This window comes from Alternaria viburni, assembly GCF_023758015.1.
Source record: "Alternaria viburni strain BMP 2772 chromosome Unknown scaffold_1, whole genome shotgun sequence".
Classification (NCBI taxonomy): Eukaryota; Fungi; Ascomycota; class Dothideomycetes; order Pleosporales; family Pleosporaceae; genus Alternaria; species Alternaria viburni.
In genome coordinates, this window is record NW_026055770.1 from 1,730,172 (window position 1) to 1,747,116 (window position 16,945).

The window sequence follows — 16,945 nt, forward strand, 5'->3', positions numbered from 1 at the left end:
GCTTGATCGCGTTTTGCGCTTTTGCTCGCGCCCGATGACGTGTTCCGACACCGCATTCTCCAAGCGCAACCAGTGCGTCCCAATGCACGCTCTCGAGCGACATGCACGATACAGTCACTTCAATAGTTCGCGACTCCCCAGACCGCTCCCACCCTACATCATGTTGCATGTAGGTAAAAATTCAGAAACGTCGAGACCGTGGGCAAAACCCACCCGTACAATGGACCCGTTTGAGTATGACACAAGGCGTTATACCCGCATTTGGGTCTTATCATCTCCACCGCGACCCAGAGAAGTAATACGACGCATCCACCCCGCGCACTGGCACTAAAGTCACACCCACTATTCCCATCGGCGTGGCGCTACGTTTGGAGAATGACGTCAAGCTCCATGCGGGCGCGTTCCTGGCGCGGCCCGTAGCGGTGGATGTCCCAATCAAAGGTGCGCTCAGCACCAATGGCGCCCTGCCAGCTGTCCAAGCCATCATCAAGCATGAGGCGATTCATAACAAAGTAGGGCTTGAGTGGGGAAGCAATCCGTTGCGGAGCTTATTCAAAGGGGTCTGTGGGTTGGAGAGCGTGGGACGTTTTGTATAGGTAACAGAGGACCCCTATGTGGTGGTGCCTAGAACGTGACTTCTTAGGCTTCAGCTCCTAGTTTTAAACTACTTTAGTTTCGCTACGCTCAGCTCCCCTTTCGACTGCGAGTCAGGTTTGTTTCTGTCTTATACATATCAGGGAAGTACGGTGCGGCAGGAAGCAGGAACCGGAACGACAACAAGTAAAAACAGCAGAGTCTGATCATGAGCGTCGCTGTCATAGTAAGCATACCTCCTATTCGGCCCGTATATATGCAAGCAAGGCATGTTGTTCGATGAATGGGCGTACTGACGACCGACCCCAGAACCCTCCCGATGATCCGGCGAATGTCGTACAGTCGCTCGTGAACACACTCTTGGATGTCTTTGATGCCACGAGGGATCTTTACGGGACGCTTGCGGCCAAAGAGCAAAGAGACTATGAACAAAACCTGCGCAGCAAAGGGTACCCTGCTTCGAGGCGCATCGAGTATGTGAAGGATGACCGACTGGGTAGCGATGAGGCTATCGTGACGGACAAAGCTGTGGTCATGAGACAGATGGATATCGGATGTGAAACTCTGGGGGCCGAGTTTGCCATGGGCGATGGTATGCGTGCTCTTCCTGTTTTGAACCCCATGCGACCCATCAGCTAACGAGACACTACCAGTAACCGCGCATACAGCCCTCCAGTCACAGATCATTACCCTCCAAAGCGTTCTGGTCACCACCTTCCTATACGGGCCCACATCAGGCGACACCATCGCCCATCAGCTAGCCAACATCAATGCAGCATCCAGAGTAGCAGCTGCGACGTCGGTCGAGATATTGGCTGCGTTGCAGGAACGTCAACAAGATGAGAGGCCGCTTACACCGAGGTCGATGCACTCTTTCACGGCACGTTCGAGCCCGTCGCATGCGCCATCACAAGCAATGACCCTCCATACATCGCATGCGCCTTCACATGTATCGCCACATCATACATCGCGCCTGCCTTCGCATGCGCCATCCCACCATACTTCTCATGCGCCATCACACGTGTCATCTCACCATACCTCCCATGCGCCATCGCATGTACCGTCACACGTGACATCCCGTACGCGATCTCGTGCGAAGTCTTTGACAGGAGCCCAGGCACCGCCGTATGCACCATCCCACATCATGTCCCAGGCACCTTCGCATGCGCCTTCGCACATGCAATCACATGCACCATCGCGCGCGTTGACACTGCCTCAGTCTGGTGCTAGTATGAGTTCAGCATCCACAGCTCTGATGAAGTATCCGGAACCACGATCCCGGAGTTCACACGTGCGAAGTAGCAGCCCTGTCAACACAACAGTGCTCGCATGGCGAGATAACGTCGAGCCAGAGCAATCAGTCACCGATGCCACCTCCGTAACCGGACCCACGATGATCTCAGCCTCTAACAACCTATACTGCGTATACGCATACGATCTCCAACGGAACCCAACCCAACAGCTTGCCACCAGCATAACATCAGACCGGGACCCCTACTGCCCACACTGCAGAGGCGAACTCCACCTCTCACCAGGAAAAGCATGGGAAATCTCCAAATGGGCCGACGACACAGAACGTACCTTCCAAGTTCAGAACCGCTTCGTCGTCAAGTGTCATCGTGATGGTCCCGACGGCCAATATTGCTGCGTGATTTGCTCCAAGTACGCGGACTCGGATACCATCTGCGGCGACGTCAAGGCTCTTATCAAGCATCTCTCGGATGATCACGATACCCGGCAGCTCAAGCATGAGGAGGATATTGTGGAGGTTATCGAGCAGCCGGGTAGTCGGAGGGATAGCGGCATCGGATATTCTACTTCGACGCGAAGTAAGGGAAGTCGGAGGAGCGCAAGTTTAGCGGAGGGGGGTCGGAGACGAAAGAGTCTATCTGGGTATGACCGAGAGGCAGACTCATTTGATGGCAGGTTCTCGAGGAGGTAGTCGCATGTTTTGCGAGTCGGTGTTCTGGTGGATTGATGGGCATTGCGGCATTGCTTGGGTCTTTCTTTGTTCTCCTTGTGGTTCGCTTGGGCTTGTACCACCACCATTACCTCTTTTGGTACGAAAAACACGTTCCTCATTTCTTAGTATCATCGTTTTCTCTTGCGATTAGCTTAGCATACGCATTACCATTTTGTACAATTGCCTCATCTCACAACCTTCGTCGCAAAGAACCAAGATACAACTATACAGTTCCAATTAGCCTACTACTCTCCAATATGTATCCCCTGTCCCCTCGCTCCCCATTGCCCCATCCGTCACCCCGCCCCATCAGCCATCCATCTCTCGCGCACCAGTCAAACCCCCTCCCGCGTATATGCTCACGCAGTCCTTACCACAAACCTACCAGTCCATATTCCATGCATGGACACATGCAGCGCTACCCAAAACATACATGCCGACCACATCCAAAACGGACAATGCACGTTTCCCGCAATCCACGGTTTACGACAAGACCTACTCGATGCGGCAACTTCAGGATGAGATACTGGTTGCAGTGGGACCGAGTTGACCCGAGAGTGAGGTTATGCGCAAAAGCGGGCGTACGGCAGTATGCGCGCGCGTGTGTAATGTGTGGGTAATATCTTGATTGTGAGGTTTGGGGAGGATTTACCATTGTCTGTTTTGGGACTAGGGTGGTTGGTGTTTCGGTGGGTGGCTGGGGCGGCCAGGGTTACATGGTGTTAGATTGTACTGTGAGACTCATGCTGGATACGTGTTGTGCGTTGTACACATTCTGGTAATGCGCGACTTGGCCTTTGAGATGTTGGAGTAGATGGTGGAGGTATGGAGGTGGCCGATCGAATGGGTGACTAAGCAGTGGTACCGAGATGGCCGATGCTCGGACTTGAAGATGCTCTGGTGCCGCCTGTCAACCATCCCCTCCATTGTCACCCCATCCTGGCTCTCGAACGTGTATATGGAAAGCCAAGTGTTTTGACACCGACTTCGGAGTATGAAATACTTAAACACGTTATTTCCGACTGCACACGCGTTATGTCCAACTAACTCCGCGACTAACACAGGCTGCAGGAACGACTGTTCGTATAACAATACCTTTATTCTCCGCTGCTAGGGTTGCTCACCACAACCTCAATTGACTACTCACTAGAGCTTGATAACGATTGCCACGATTACCTCAATTAGCAACAATGTCAGGACCATACCTTCACGGCCATCACGCATCCGTCCTCCGCTCCCACAGCTGGCGTACTGTCGAGAACTCGTGTCCTCACCTCCTTCCTCACCTCAACAACCCTTCGCTCAAGATTCTCGATGTGGGCTGCGGCCCAGGAACCATCAGCGTCGACCTTGCTGCGCGCATCCCACAAGGCTTCGTCTATGCCATCGATCCCTCCGCCGAAGTCATCGAGAAGGCGCGAAAACACGCGGAGGAAAAGGGCGTCACAAACATACGGTTCGAGGCTGGGGATATACATGAATGGAACAAGCTCGATGGCGTAGAAGAGGCAGGCTTCGATATTGTACATGCGCATCAAGTGCTGCAGCATCTACAAGATCCACTGGGTGCGATGAAGGAAATGAAGCGCTTGACCAAACCAGGCGGTATCGTCGCAGTCCGAGATTGCAACTACAGCGCCATGGACTGGTACCCAGAGCATCCAGGAATGCAGAAGTGGAAGGAACTATACATCAAAATCGCGTTCGGGCTCAAGGCACATCCGAACATGGGCAAGTACCTGCATGCGATAGCCTTGCAAGCGGGTTTCCCAAGAAGCGATATCGAGGCTAGCGTAGCCGCCTGGACATTCAGCACACCGGAAGAGCGACAGTGGTGGTGTGGACTCTGGGCCGATAGAACGGTGCAAAGCGACTACAAACAGCGGGCTCTGGACAGCGGATATGCGACGGAGCAGGATCTGGAAGAGATCGCAGCGACATGGCGAGAAATGGAAAAGAAGGAAGATGGCTGGTTCGCTGTTATCAACGGACAGGTCATTTGCCATGTTAGGTAGGAACTATAGGTAATAATCAGAAGCTTGTCTAGAGTTTCTTCTCGGCCTTTCCTCCCATCGAATGAAGGAGACGGGAATCATGCCTCGAGGCCCTCGGTCTTTCTCAACCTACTCCACTTACTTCCTATCGGGCGGAGCCGTCTCCCTTGCCGCCCGTATGGCGAAACACCCATCCCACGCGTCTCACTTACCTCCAATCGCGAGGTCCACCGCATTTACCGCGTGCCAGTCATCTGACGGCATATGCACTAGCCGCCTCGGCTTGAGGTAGCTGCCTGGCCCTGCAGAAGCTCTGTATATCAACCCCACTTTACCCCTCCAACTTCTATCATCTAACAGCAATCTACTACTCCACGACATCGCGACATCGCAACATCCTACACGAACGAAACTCAGCAGAAGCACAGCAAGCAGTCAATATGCAGTCTACAATCGAACTTGTCAACTTCCACAGCGACTGCCCAAAGTGCGGCTCTACTATTAGCGGCGATGCCAAGACCTGTGGATCTTGCGGCAGCGTAAGATGCTCAGAGACACCTTTTGTCGACAGAGCATAGCTAACTTGCGCTACAGTCTTGCCCAGTTTAGGTCATGAACGATGTCTTTGTATGGGACGGCGTAGTTGGGGGTTTAAGAGAAGCGGATACCCAAAGGCTGGACGTGCACGGCGTTGATGCGGCTGCGGAGTAAGAGAACAGGAGTTCGGACGGTAGTGAGCACGTTTAGTGAGTGATTGAATTGAAACATGCTATTACATTACATGGGCTTCTCGTCTCTGCGACTCTGCTCTGGCTACGTGCGCTTTCCCTTGCTTTCCTGTTCTCGTTGCTCTTTCTTGCGTAGGTCTCACCACCTCTCAACCAGCCAGCTCACTTTGGCTTTAATGTGTCCTCTTGATACGAACGTAAGTCAGAGCCAGTGCTACGAATAGCACCACGACCGTTAGGAACATGAAAACCGAGTCTGCCTGACTTTGCTTGCACCGCGTATTGAGATGCCCTGCTTCTTCTCGAGTGGAATAGCTGCAGCCATCCTCATTGCAACCGCCATTCAATATGTCGATACTCACAAGCCCGTATTTACGAGAAAAGTCTTCATATCGATTCTTGTCACTAGTGTCCGCACAATTCCTGCCTTGAAGCCGGATGGCTATGAGCTAGCATTCGTCAGTCGAGTTCATCTACTTGATGTAGCTATAGCAAAACTTACCACCCCGCCGACAAGGTTTGCCAATAAGACCACAATGTCAAGGATTATTTCGAAATAGCCTCGCAAGAACTCTGTGCATGCCAACACAAAACCAGTGATGGCTCCGGCAAGAGTGAGACCTCCGATGCACGCTGCGAGAAAAAGGAGTTTCGGTACGCCTGATAAGTCTGTATAGTGACCAGGATTGTGGCCTTTGATGAGGGTCACACTCAAGCCTAGGACTACGATAGCGAGGAGGGATTGAAGGCCTCGGAGGATGGACGAAGGTATAAGGGTCTTGGTGAATGCCATTGAGTGAATGTATCAGAGATCGAGTGGAAGAAGGTTGATGCTGGAGGTGTCAGATGAGTCTGAAAGAAGACTGAAGCGAGAGAGATGTGTATATGGTACTATGAAGTGCCAGCACAGCCTTGCGGGTAGCTGCGACATGTTCTGCGACGACAATGTCGTACAGTCACACCACTTTGGAGTACATCACATGTTCGTACCTTTTGAGTAGAGCTTTCCGTGCTGTATTATCCTGTGCAACACTGATCCTCTACCAGACCTTAAAAACGCCTTGGCAACTTAAGACAGATGTGCCCTGTCTGGGATAGCTACCATGGGTATTGCGTTGTGTGATCCTACAGGCTCATATGAACCCCGTACTCTCTCGACAGTCCATCCACCCACTCTCCATCCCTTCTCCGTCCTTATATATATCAAGAACCAAATGACAAAGATTACGGGTACGGTTGAAAGCGTAAAGGCAATGTTACATTGGTAGAGAATGCAGCGGTTCATCGTACTACTGTTCTCGAAAAGAGAATCGAAGAAGCACCCCATTTTTTCAGGATGCTTCATGTCCCACTGTGCGCAGACGACCAAATTCTCGTACGCACCACCAGCACTACACGAATAGCCTTTCACTTCAGAAGCCATCATCTAACGCCGTGGATTAGTGAGATAACTTCGTAGCATGGCTGTAGGGCGATGTCGTAAACTTACAGCGCCCACTGCCATGTTCAGCGATAGAATACCGCCGTCAATGGTGTTTCTAATCCAAGGATGTAGGTAGTGCCGGAACATGGCGGTTAAGAGTCCAGCGATCAATGTCGACAAGCTGACTCCAACTGAAGAGCCTAAGATAGGTGGAAATGGGCCAGGCTCACGGCTAGCGATCAAAATCGCAGCGATGATGGACACAGTAGCGCTGAAGAGAACTTGGATACCGCGCGCAATCAAGACAGGAAATGACGGGGAGACGCGCATCGTGGCTGATCAGTTGCCTGTAACTTGAGATGACAAATATGTGGATTATCAAAGAAGAATAAACTGAATGGCGGTTCATTCTGTTACTATATCAAACCATAGGGACGGTTGCTCACACGTTGGGGAAGACCAAATCCTTCGAGGCTCTTCCGAATGGTGTTACCTTTCACCCGCCTCGGCATCAGCAAAGCTTGACAGCACAGTTGCACAAAAGCGGGTAATAAGTACGTGCAACTTCGTCTTTGATTGCTTCGTGTTCATTAACGGCGTGTGTCGCACATTGGCCGCGACTGGACTGCGTCGACTACCATAAGGAGTGTACCTTGCTAGGTGAGGAACTACGAAGAGCGTCGAAACGCTTGTCCATGTGACAAAATGCACAGATGATGAAATTGCTTGTAGTAGGGTATCGTGATACGAGAAAGAGACCGTCGTAAAATCCTCCAGAGACATGCGCAACACTACGTCAAGTGTGGATAAGTTGGATCATTGCTACAATGCTTTGTGGTTGCTGTTAAAATTAGCGAGATGAGAGTGAATGGTTTGATGTAGAAATACTCACCATCGCGCTTCTCCGAATCTAGTAACCCTTCTTCATGCGCAAGAAAGCCAGCAAGGCAGTCACCGCGAGGACAATGACGGTGAGGAACATGAAGACGCAGTCGGCTTGGGTCGACTTGCACCTCGATTTCATGGTGTTGGGGTCGGTTTCCTGGTGCCAGTACCAGCAATCGTCGTCGGCTCTGCAGCCGCCATTGAAGATGTCGTTGAAAATGAGTTTGGCCGCGTTCTCTGGTGATGTCTCGCCATCGCAATCCACACCAGAGATCTTGAGAGCGAGAACCTTGATCTTTGTCAGCTGAAATGTCCAATTGCAAAATTCTGAGAGGTTCTTTAGAACTTGGGCTAGCACTTACGATGCCACCTGCCGCGTTGATGACAGCAACAACGCCGTCGACTATCAATCCGATCATACCATCCAAGAAGCTGAAGAACAGTCCCGCGACTCCAAGCGCTGCTCCTAGAATCGTGACACCACCGACAAAGGCTGAGAAGCCCAGACTAGCGGGGAGACCACCCCAGTGGTGGCCGCGAATGAGTGAGATCGATATTCCGAGTACGACAATGCCGAAAAGAGCCTGGAAGCCGCGAACGACAAAGTTGAGGAGTGGGTTCGCGATCGCCATGGTGTTGATTCGTATGTGTAGAGAGCCGTGTGCGGATGGTAGTGAACGATGGGTCGCTGCGACAGCAGTGGTGGTATCGGGTTCGTTTGTAAGAGGAAAGGTTTTCCCGGCGCGTAGTGATTGGAGTGAGAGGTGAAGAGGAGAAAGAGAAGTCGCGACGGGTACCACCTCACTATTTACGTGTTTGTGCTCGTTTGCACACCCACGTCATTGGCTATTGGCCTTACCCTCGTCTGTGCCACCTTCACAGGGCAAGAGCAGTTTCAAGTCGTCGCGCGGCGTCCAAGGCAGACACATTGGGGGGCGCAGCCCTATGGCTTTCAGGGTCGTATCACATGTATGGGTTCTTTGGGGGCCAGCCCTGCTGTGGTAAAGGGATCTACGGATACGGGTGGTTGCCTGGGGTTGAATCGGAGAGTTTGCTGCATTCGGCCTGACTGATGTTGATGGGGTTAGACCGATATTGTGTATACCTCGCCGATAGTCTTCAAGGTTTTTACTGTGACTCACAGTTACAGTTGTGATTGAAGCGATGTGTCGTTGCCCTACCTAGGTACCTGTTTGTACCCGCCCATAGCGACATCAAGGCGTGAAGCCTCTCGAGCTGGGGACCGGACAAGCTCTACCCCAATCAGATCTCGCGCGACCAGCCATAAGCTCACTATTGGAGAGCATTGCGATGTATCGATGTCGGCGAAGGTCAAAGGCTGTGGTTGTCAATGCATCAGGCGCCCAGAGATTGGGGGCCGTATTTGGAAGTTTTCACCGGTCAGTCCATTTGTAGTCTGTCTCAGAGAACATCGTGCAAGGCGACAGCTCACACGAGGCTAGGTGCATACATACATTCTTCATTACCCGGACCTATAGACTCGGTGGTGCAGTGTCAGAGATATGCATGAGAGTGTGCTCGTCACAATGGCGTCTGTGGCTGTGCTCGGCTCGACCAATGAGAACGCGTCGCAAACTGGGAGTCTATTTTGGCCTCAGCCTCCCGCTTCGCTGACCGTCATCTGCATCTCGAATTGTAACAACTCGCATCGCTCATCTGCAGGTTTACATGATAGTCGCCTGGATCTAATGCTGGCATGAATATCTGACCACGGCCTCGTCTACGCCCAGCGAAGACAGAGACAAACTTACGCGCAAAAGAGCAGACGTCGCATCAACTGCAGTAAGCTTATCGCCATCTCATCTCAAATACTGCTTGACAGGCTAAATCTAACCTGCATCTACGGTGTGAGAATAGCTGCCGCGGCCAAGATCGCCTTTGCCGTTCTCCCGACAAACTCCCCTGCTAGAGTAAGATTGCCCCCAGCAATAGCCTCTGTCACTCCAGGATAAGTAACAGGCGCATAGCCAGTGTCGACTCCAGGAGCAAAGACAAGATGTCGATAGAACTCTCTGCCCGGAAGCCCGCCCTGGCTGACGAACCCGCGCCCAAAATCGCGCGCCTTGTGGTTGAGCTGCCTGGTCAGAAGCGAACTGTTTGAACTCACGGCCATGTCCCGAGCAGCATTGAACTCCCGTGCCGACTCCTCAAATGTCGCAACTGCACTTTCAAGCTCTCCAATCTCTACTGTGGTTGTCGCATTTGCAGCGTCAATGACGCCCTTCAAATCATGAAGCCACGCGCGCATCTCGACCCCATAATTCGCGGGCTCAAGCGGTACAACCTCTTCGTCAACCAAGCGATACAACATCAAGGTCAAGAACTGGCCGATTGCCTTGTGCATCATAAAACCCGGATCCGCAAATTTAGTCATCCAGTGGTAGGAATCGAAGTTCGAATGCGTATGATAAATCGGGTCGAGTGGCGCTCTTGTCGTACCCATATCAATAGCAGAGATGCCCACGCCATGTACGAAAGCCGTGTAGTCACTCTGTGCACCTAGAGTATCGATCTCGCCGGTCTTTTCCTCCCATTCGTCATATAGGGTGCGATTTAAGCCATGCGGCCAGATGACCTTTCGCGCTGTGGACGTGGTGAGGGCGTGGAGATCGGGGGTGGCACCGAAATCTGGGATGGTGCCTGCTATGCCAACATCGATGTTCAGGTAGGATACTGCGGAGGATTTCAACCAGGGTAGGTATTCTTCGACCCACTCGGTGCTATGACTTCTTTTAGCTGGAGTGCTCATCGTCGTTCCGACTTGATGGCTCACCTTCCGACTAGACCGTATTCCTCAGCATCCCAGCTGCATAGCACGATGGTTCGCTTTGGCTTCCAACCCGTCTTCACCAGAGCACCGATTGCTTGAGCCAACTCAATGAGAATCGCGGAGCCCGAATGCGGATCCGCTGTGGACGTTAGTCTTGTACAACCTCGCGGCTTGCGTTCCCGACTTGCCTGCTCCGCCGATCATCCAAGAATCATGATGATTTCCAACGATAAAAACCTCGTCCTCGTTCGTACCGTTGATAATACCAATCGCGTTGTGGATCCAATTGGTCTCGCCCCTCATCATATTGCTCATCGATAGCACAGCTTTTGACGGCCCGGAACTGTACTCAACCCCATCGATTCCACCTACCCAATTCGGTCGATCCGCAGTCTTTGCATCAACACCATGACCATTCAGCGCGACCAACAATGGTTTCGCTTCAATCCACGAAATCGGCAAACTCGGGATTGTAGGCACAGTCTTCTTTTCCTTCCGCTCTACGCCCTCTTTAGATGGGTATCCAGGTGTTGTCGGATCTCCGGGATACGTGCTCAAATCCATGACACTACCTTTTTGAATGCTCGTTGGATTTCTTGCTGGTCCGTCCGGGTACGTGTCGTAGTTCTTGGCTGTCATGTTTCTGTCGTCCCCGGGATCTGTGAAGATCACAGCACCGATCATACCAAAGGCTTGTGCGTTCTTCACTTTGAGACCGCGAAATGGGCCGCCGTATTTCGCGAGGGCGATTTTGCCTTGAAGCGTGATGTTGAGGGCAAGAAGACGTTTGAAGTCTTCTTGGGAACCTCGGCCTGGTACGTTTAGCATCGAAAATAATTTAATACGAGTAACACGTACCGACGTAGACGTACTCGGCCGATGCGTTACCTGAACCGGAATACCCATGGAATGCAGGAACCCTGTCAGCATCACCCGTTGTTTCCTCTTCATCAATTACTTCTTCTTCGAGAGTTGCGTGGTACATGCTACCGTTGCCATAGTCAAGCGACAAAGCTCGGTGGACTGGGTAGTCAAGGTAGACGTCTTCCTCTCTGATCAGTCGGTGTGTTAAGCTGAATACTGCGAGAGACGTACGATAACTATCTAGCCTAGTTTCGAAGCCATGTTCAGCCCATCGCTCAGCAGTCCATTTCGGAACCGCGTCACTTTCGCCGGCGAGGTTTCGTTCATGCGCTGCGTCAATCAGTAAACTTACTATTGATAGCAAAAGTGAGGAGTTTGCTGTTACAATAGTAGCTTGACCATGACGCTATAGACGTGTTATCGAAGGATGAGACCAAAATCTCTTCGTTTGGCGTCAACATTGGAGGGAATATGGGGGACGTATCACGCCGTTGCAAATGGCGATCATGGTGTCGGTAGTGATGTTCTTTGTCGCATGCAAGAACTTTTCTAGAGTAAAGCAAAGCCAAAATGAACAGCATCGTCGTTAATTCCATGAACCATAAGGAGGTGCTGATGACGAAGGGTTACCCAGGTCGTGGAATGTACATATAGTGCCAAGTGGCGGCAAATGTACCGGTTTAGCCAACATCCAGGTTAGTTCTAGTTCGATCCCGGTCGATGCACTTTATGTCCTCATTATATTCTGTGGGGTATTGAGGACCTATTCATCTTTATGGCAGTAGCGCTCATCGGCAAACAAGGTATGATGTAACGCTACACATGATATTCTGGTCAGATATGCAGTATCATACGTAAGTGATTTGAAGTTAGTGGAAGACAAGGGTAGCAGGTTTACGAGCATTCTTACGCAGAACGTGTTGCTAGCTATATACAATTTATTTGAAGCTACAGGGAAGACCCTTCAACAAGACATCACATCGACCAGAGGTGCTACTAAGCACTGACTTCCACAGCACTCACTTCAACACCAGAGTTCTTCGCGTCAACAGCGACAGGCTTCGCCTGAGGAAGACCGTAAACATCAGTCTCATCTTCCTGCATGCCACCCAAGAGCAAAGAGCTCGGAGCAGCCGCCTGATCCGCAGGCGATGCAAGGAAAGCCAGGAACTTCTCGTCATGCCACTGACGCGAGGTGACGTAGCGACCCTCGCTGTCCTGGAACATGGTCTCGTCCTCAGCGCGAAGGAAGTATGCAACCGAGTAGCGATGCTCGGTGTAGTCGTATGGCACAACACGGTGGATGCAAGACTGGAAAGTGTGGCCGCTGGCGAAGCGAAGAGAGTCGCCGACGTTGATGATGGCTTGGCCCTTCCTGGGCTCCACGAAGCCAAACTCTTTGCTGCCTGGTGGGCGGATCTGGAGGCCCCACTGCTCGGTGAAGAGTACTGTCAGTGAGCTGATGTCGGTGTGCTTCTGGTGGCCGACGTTGCCGTCCTTGACTGGGTGCGAAGGGATGTAGTGCATCATAGACAATGTGCTCGTGGAAGGGCGGTGGTTGCGGTGTAGGTTCTCGAAGCGCGCACCACCCGTGAGGCCGAACGCTGTTGACAGAGCTGCCAAAATGGCCTTACCCATGATGTTGTTTCCCGAGATGGCGTTCTCGATGACCTTGAGATCGGAGCTGTTCTTGATGTTGCGGGGAATGTGGGGTGACTCGCGTTGGATCTCATCGCGAGAGATCTTGACCATCTCGTAGCCGTCTCGCTTGCCTTCCAGCGAACCGTTGCGTGAGCCAACAGGTTCGTATCTGAGAAATTTTAGTACTTGCATGGATATTGAGGTATGCTGGGCTTTGGAACTCACCCAAGGTGAGGAGCGATAAGTCCATACTCGTTCTTGATCTCAATAGGAGACTCGAAGAAGCGGTGCATGACCTTCAACAACTCCTGGTGGTCATCGATGAATCGACGTCCATCGACATTGTTGAGGTCCAAGTAGAAGAATCCTTCTTTCTTGCAGCACTCAAGAAGCTTCTCAAGCTCAGCGGGCTCTTGCGAAAGGATCGCGGAGAAGTCGATCGTCTCCATAGGGTAGACCGGAACCTGCTTTCCGTTCCACTCGACCCTTCGGGGTACTTCGGTTACCGGAGCCATGTTGATGATTGATGTGATCGTAGTTGTAGTGAAGACGACGTGCTCTCTGATTGTGTTGGAGCTATGTTATAACGTACTGCGTATTCTTCAACGCTTTTTTCTATGCTTTATAGCAACCTCTCGCGCGTTCATCAGATACGAATCGGGATGCACTCCCTGTTGACATGTTAATTGACCTTCATCTCGATGATACATGATCTGTTGCCTTCCAAGATCTAGAGATGACCATAGATTGGGTTTGGTTTCTCTCTGTCCCGGATTCCAAGTGTATTGTTTCGTACCCCGCATCTTGTGCAGCTACGAGGACCGCCGTGAGGTCGGCATATGGAAACAGTTCGAGTGCTACAACAAGGGCTGCCTATTGTGCTGCGGCTGAACACCTGATCGGCTTGTCGATACATAGGATTACTGAGCCTTCCGCATACACGTGGGTTCGCTGCACCCTGCACATCTGCCATCTATCCTTTGTATGGATAAAATCTAATATCAGAACACTTGACCAGATCCCTAGGGATGGCGTAGTGGGATCCTTTGCCTCTGTGAGACCACCAGTAAGGTCATGGGTTGTAATCTTGATGCGGTCACAGGTTGTATCGAACATATTGTCGGCAGCTGGGCAGTAACTGCCGTAGATGAAGCTGTAACTGGTGGGGCTTCCGCGGGGGTAACTCCCTGAACTCGAAGCTGGCGGCGTGCCCCGAATGACCTCAATTGAGATGTACATGCAGCTTAAATGATTGCAACTGTACGTGGTTGCTATTAAATGGGGTCGCGAATAAGCCGTCTAGTTGCGGCGACGCGTCGTGGTTTCGCGATGAGGGAGCTGGGAGGTCAGGATCAAATTCATTTTGCCGCCACGTGCACATCACGCGCGGCTCATGGATGCATTTCTCCAATCTCCAACAATAACATCGACGAGACAGAACGACCGCAAGACTCATGACGGAAAATGATATATGGTATTGATACAGATAAGCAACATAACGCTGAAGCATTCTACAGCTTCATACCTAGCACTTTGTGTACCCGCAGCGCCTGCCTGATACTCAAATCAAGCATGATCTCTTCCGATCCACCAGGGATAGCGTACGCCCTGACATCCCTGTATAGCCTCTCGACCTTCGCGCCTTGTCCACCACGACTGTAACTCAGGCCGCCGAAGATCTGACTTGCCTCCCTAGCACAGAACTCGAAGGTTGTGGTACTTTGCGCCTTCAAACTGGCAATAGCGCCACCAAGCTTCAGCATAGCCTCCATCTCGTCCATCTTCTGGCACTGGTAGATGAGGTTCTCCATCCAGTTGTAGCTTGCCTCGATCTGGCGTGCCATGTGCGCGAGCTTGAGGCGAATGACGGGGTGGTCGATGAGACGCTTGCCGAAAGTCCTGCGCTTGTGCGCGTACTTGACGCTCTCCTCGTAGCAAACACGGGCGAAGCGCAGACATTGGATGATGATGCCGATGCGCTCGTGGTTGAAGTTTGTCATGACGACCTTGAAGCCCTGGTTCTCTTTGCCAATGAGGTTCTCGACGGGAACCTTGACGTCCTCGAAGGTGACGTAGGTAGTGCCGCTGCTCCATACACCTTGACAGTCCATCTTACGAGTGGAGACGCCACCAGCGCTGCGCTCGATTAGGAGCACTGACACACCGTTCATGCCCTCTCCGCCAGTGCGGACAGCGGTTGTGAAGTAGTCAGACCAGATACCGTTGGTAATCCACTTCTTCTCGCCGTTTACGATGTAGTGTTTGCCGTCTTCGGAAAGCTTAGCTTCGCAGGTCAGGTTTGCGACGTCGCTACCGGCATCTGTTTCAGTCAGTAATTGGTCAAAGCATATTGCGGGCAGGATGAGGTAATTTACCTGGCTCAGTGATGGCGAGACAGATTCTCTTCTTTCCGCTCAATAGGTCTGGTCCAATGCGCTGGACGAGCTCCTTCTTGCCGAACTTGAACAGAGGAGGTCCGCCAATTCCGTATCCTCCGATCAGGCCCCAGACGAGACCACCACTGCCTGTCCTTGACAGCTCATCGGTGATGATCATCTCGTGGAAGTGATCCCACTTCTCTGTCGGCACACATTGAACCCGCTTGTCTGTGTATTCTGTAGGGAAGTGCATGCCGAGCATACCAGCGAGGTATCCGCGCTCGCCCATTTCCTGGAAGATTTCGTCGGGCACCTTCTTCGCTTCGTCCCATTCGGTGACGTTGGGCATGAGTTTCTCCTCGACCCATTGGCGGACTTCATCGCGGAGGGCTACGTGGGTATCGTTGTAGTAGGGAGAGTGGTACTAGATCTGGTGTTAGCGATGTCAATGCGTGATGTGTCGGTTGGCATACAGTTTGGTACCATGATGGGTCTGCGTATGGGATGAGGTCGCCGTAGGCATCGAAAGGCTCCGACTCCTCGGCGGCAGCCTCGGTTGGCTGTGGCGCAATAACACCCGAGTTGGCCTCTGGCTTGACCACATCCTTCTTCGGCGCCTTCTTCTGCTCGGGCGCAGCAGTAGCTGGAGGAGCTGGAGGCGCGGCTTTGCTGTCTAGCGATCCGACCTGGAGCTGCTTCTGGTACTTCTTGAGGATGCTGTCATTGTGGTACTTCCAGAACTGCTTCGAGGCGTCCTTTCCGGCGACGCGTTGGAGGACTTGCGACTGTCAGCTTCGCGAATCATGTTTGTGCATCGAGCTTGGACATACTCTTCTTGCCTCCTGGGTGCTCCTCCTGGAAGTTCGTGAGATCATAGACATCCTCATCTACGATGATCCACAGATCGCTCGCTGTCTTGTGCGACGCGACATCAGCTGTTGAGAAGCGCTTCGACATGTTGCTAAGTGTCAACACGTAAGAGGAGTAGGTGCGAGTAAGGAGAGGAGAGTGATGAGGTGTCGCTAATCACAGGACGACCCTTACTGACTTATAAGAGGCTTAGCAAGTTTCGGGACGTCTTCACATGCCAGGAACTACTCCACGCCAAGGCAATCCGGGGAACCCGCCAGCTGCTGAAAGTCGGCCGCACATAGCGCGTTCTGGAGTGCAGCAAGCCGCTGTCTGATGATCTCGTGCGTTGGAATGCGAGCGCTGCAATTGGTTGTTGCCGTCACGGACCGGGTGACTTGCTGTTTGGAGCTTCACGTCATACGCGCAAATGCCGAGGTATGCCGCATTGGGACGCTCACGTGTCGACATCTCAGTCTTCACATGCCGAACAGAAGAGGCTGACATTCAGATGCTCAGCGAGCCGTCGCATGGATTACTCTGCCACCTAGTCAAACGCAGGGGATGCCCCAGGTCGTCGAGCGAGGAGTCCCGACGAAGCTATGGCGCGTCCTTCCAACGCGTTTCGTGGGGTCTACGCATCACGCCCGCGTCATCCTTCGTCGCCTGCAAGAACTCGATGCGCATTCAAGTTCAGCCATGGAGACAACTTCTCACCTCCTATTCGTAACTCAACGCATGCATAATACAGGATGTCTCGACAAGTCCAGGTAAAGAAGGGGTCTGAGATCCAAGCCCCAGATGGCCCCCAAACTGATGGCATGATACGCATGCC

General features: G+C 52.2%; 6 protein-coding genes across 6 annotated transcripts; 2 read left to right on the forward strand and 4 right to left on the reverse strand.

The window, feature by feature from the left end:
- Positions 1 to 802: 802 nt before the first annotated feature.
- Positions 803 to 2,536, forward strand: J4E79_000624 (uncharacterized protein; the record flags this gene model as incomplete). The annotated part of the gene is made up of 4 exons (XM_049349540.1): positions 803 to 820; positions 904 to 1,186; positions 1,263 to 1,455; positions 1,900 to 2,536. The coding sequence occupies 4 exons, from the start codon at positions 803 to 805 to the stop codon at positions 2,534 to 2,536; spliced, it is 1,131 nt and encodes a 376-aa protein (XP_049216327.1).
- A 1,211-nt stretch (positions 2,537 to 3,747) lies between these two features.
- Positions 3,748 to 4,572, forward strand: J4E79_000625 (uncharacterized protein; the record flags this gene model as incomplete). The annotated part of the gene is made up of 1 exon (XM_049349541.1): positions 3,748 to 4,572. One exon carries the CDS (start codon positions 3,748 to 3,750, stop codon positions 4,570 to 4,572), a length of 825 nt encoding a protein of 274 aa, XP_049216328.1.
- A 3,040-nt stretch (positions 4,573 to 7,612) lies between these two features.
- Positions 7,613 to 8,219, reverse strand: J4E79_000626 (uncharacterized protein; the record flags this gene model as incomplete). Its single annotated transcript, XM_049349542.1, has 2 exons — positions 7,613 to 7,891; positions 7,950 to 8,219. 2 exons carry the CDS (start codon positions 8,217 to 8,219, stop codon positions 7,613 to 7,615), a joined length of 549 nt encoding a protein of 182 aa, XP_049216329.1.
- A 1,229-nt stretch (positions 8,220 to 9,448) lies between these two features.
- J4E79_000627 (uncharacterized protein) lies at positions 9,449 to 11,703 on the reverse strand (the record flags this gene model as incomplete). Its single annotated transcript, XM_049349543.1, has 6 exons — positions 9,449 to 10,328; positions 10,382 to 10,517; positions 10,567 to 11,190; positions 11,237 to 11,422; positions 11,474 to 11,572; positions 11,628 to 11,703. 6 exons carry the CDS (start codon positions 11,701 to 11,703, stop codon positions 9,449 to 9,451), a joined length of 2,001 nt encoding a protein of 666 aa, XP_049216330.1.
- A 535-nt stretch (positions 11,704 to 12,238) lies between these two features.
- J4E79_000628 (uncharacterized protein) lies at positions 12,239 to 13,398 on the reverse strand (the record flags this gene model as incomplete). Its single annotated transcript, XM_049349544.1, has 2 exons — positions 12,239 to 13,052; positions 13,109 to 13,398. The coding sequence occupies 2 exons, from the start codon at positions 13,396 to 13,398 to the stop codon at positions 12,239 to 12,241; spliced, it is 1,104 nt and encodes a 367-aa protein (XP_049216331.1).
- Positions 13,399 to 14,394: 996 nt separating this feature from the next.
- Positions 14,395 to 16,218, reverse strand: J4E79_000629 (uncharacterized protein; the record flags this gene model as incomplete). The annotated part of the gene is made up of 4 exons (XM_049349545.1): positions 14,395 to 15,203; positions 15,259 to 15,685; positions 15,735 to 16,039; positions 16,092 to 16,218. The coding sequence occupies 4 exons, from the start codon at positions 16,216 to 16,218 to the stop codon at positions 14,395 to 14,397; spliced, it is 1,668 nt and encodes a 555-aa protein (XP_049216332.1).
- Positions 16,219 to 16,945: the final 727 nt, after the last annotated feature.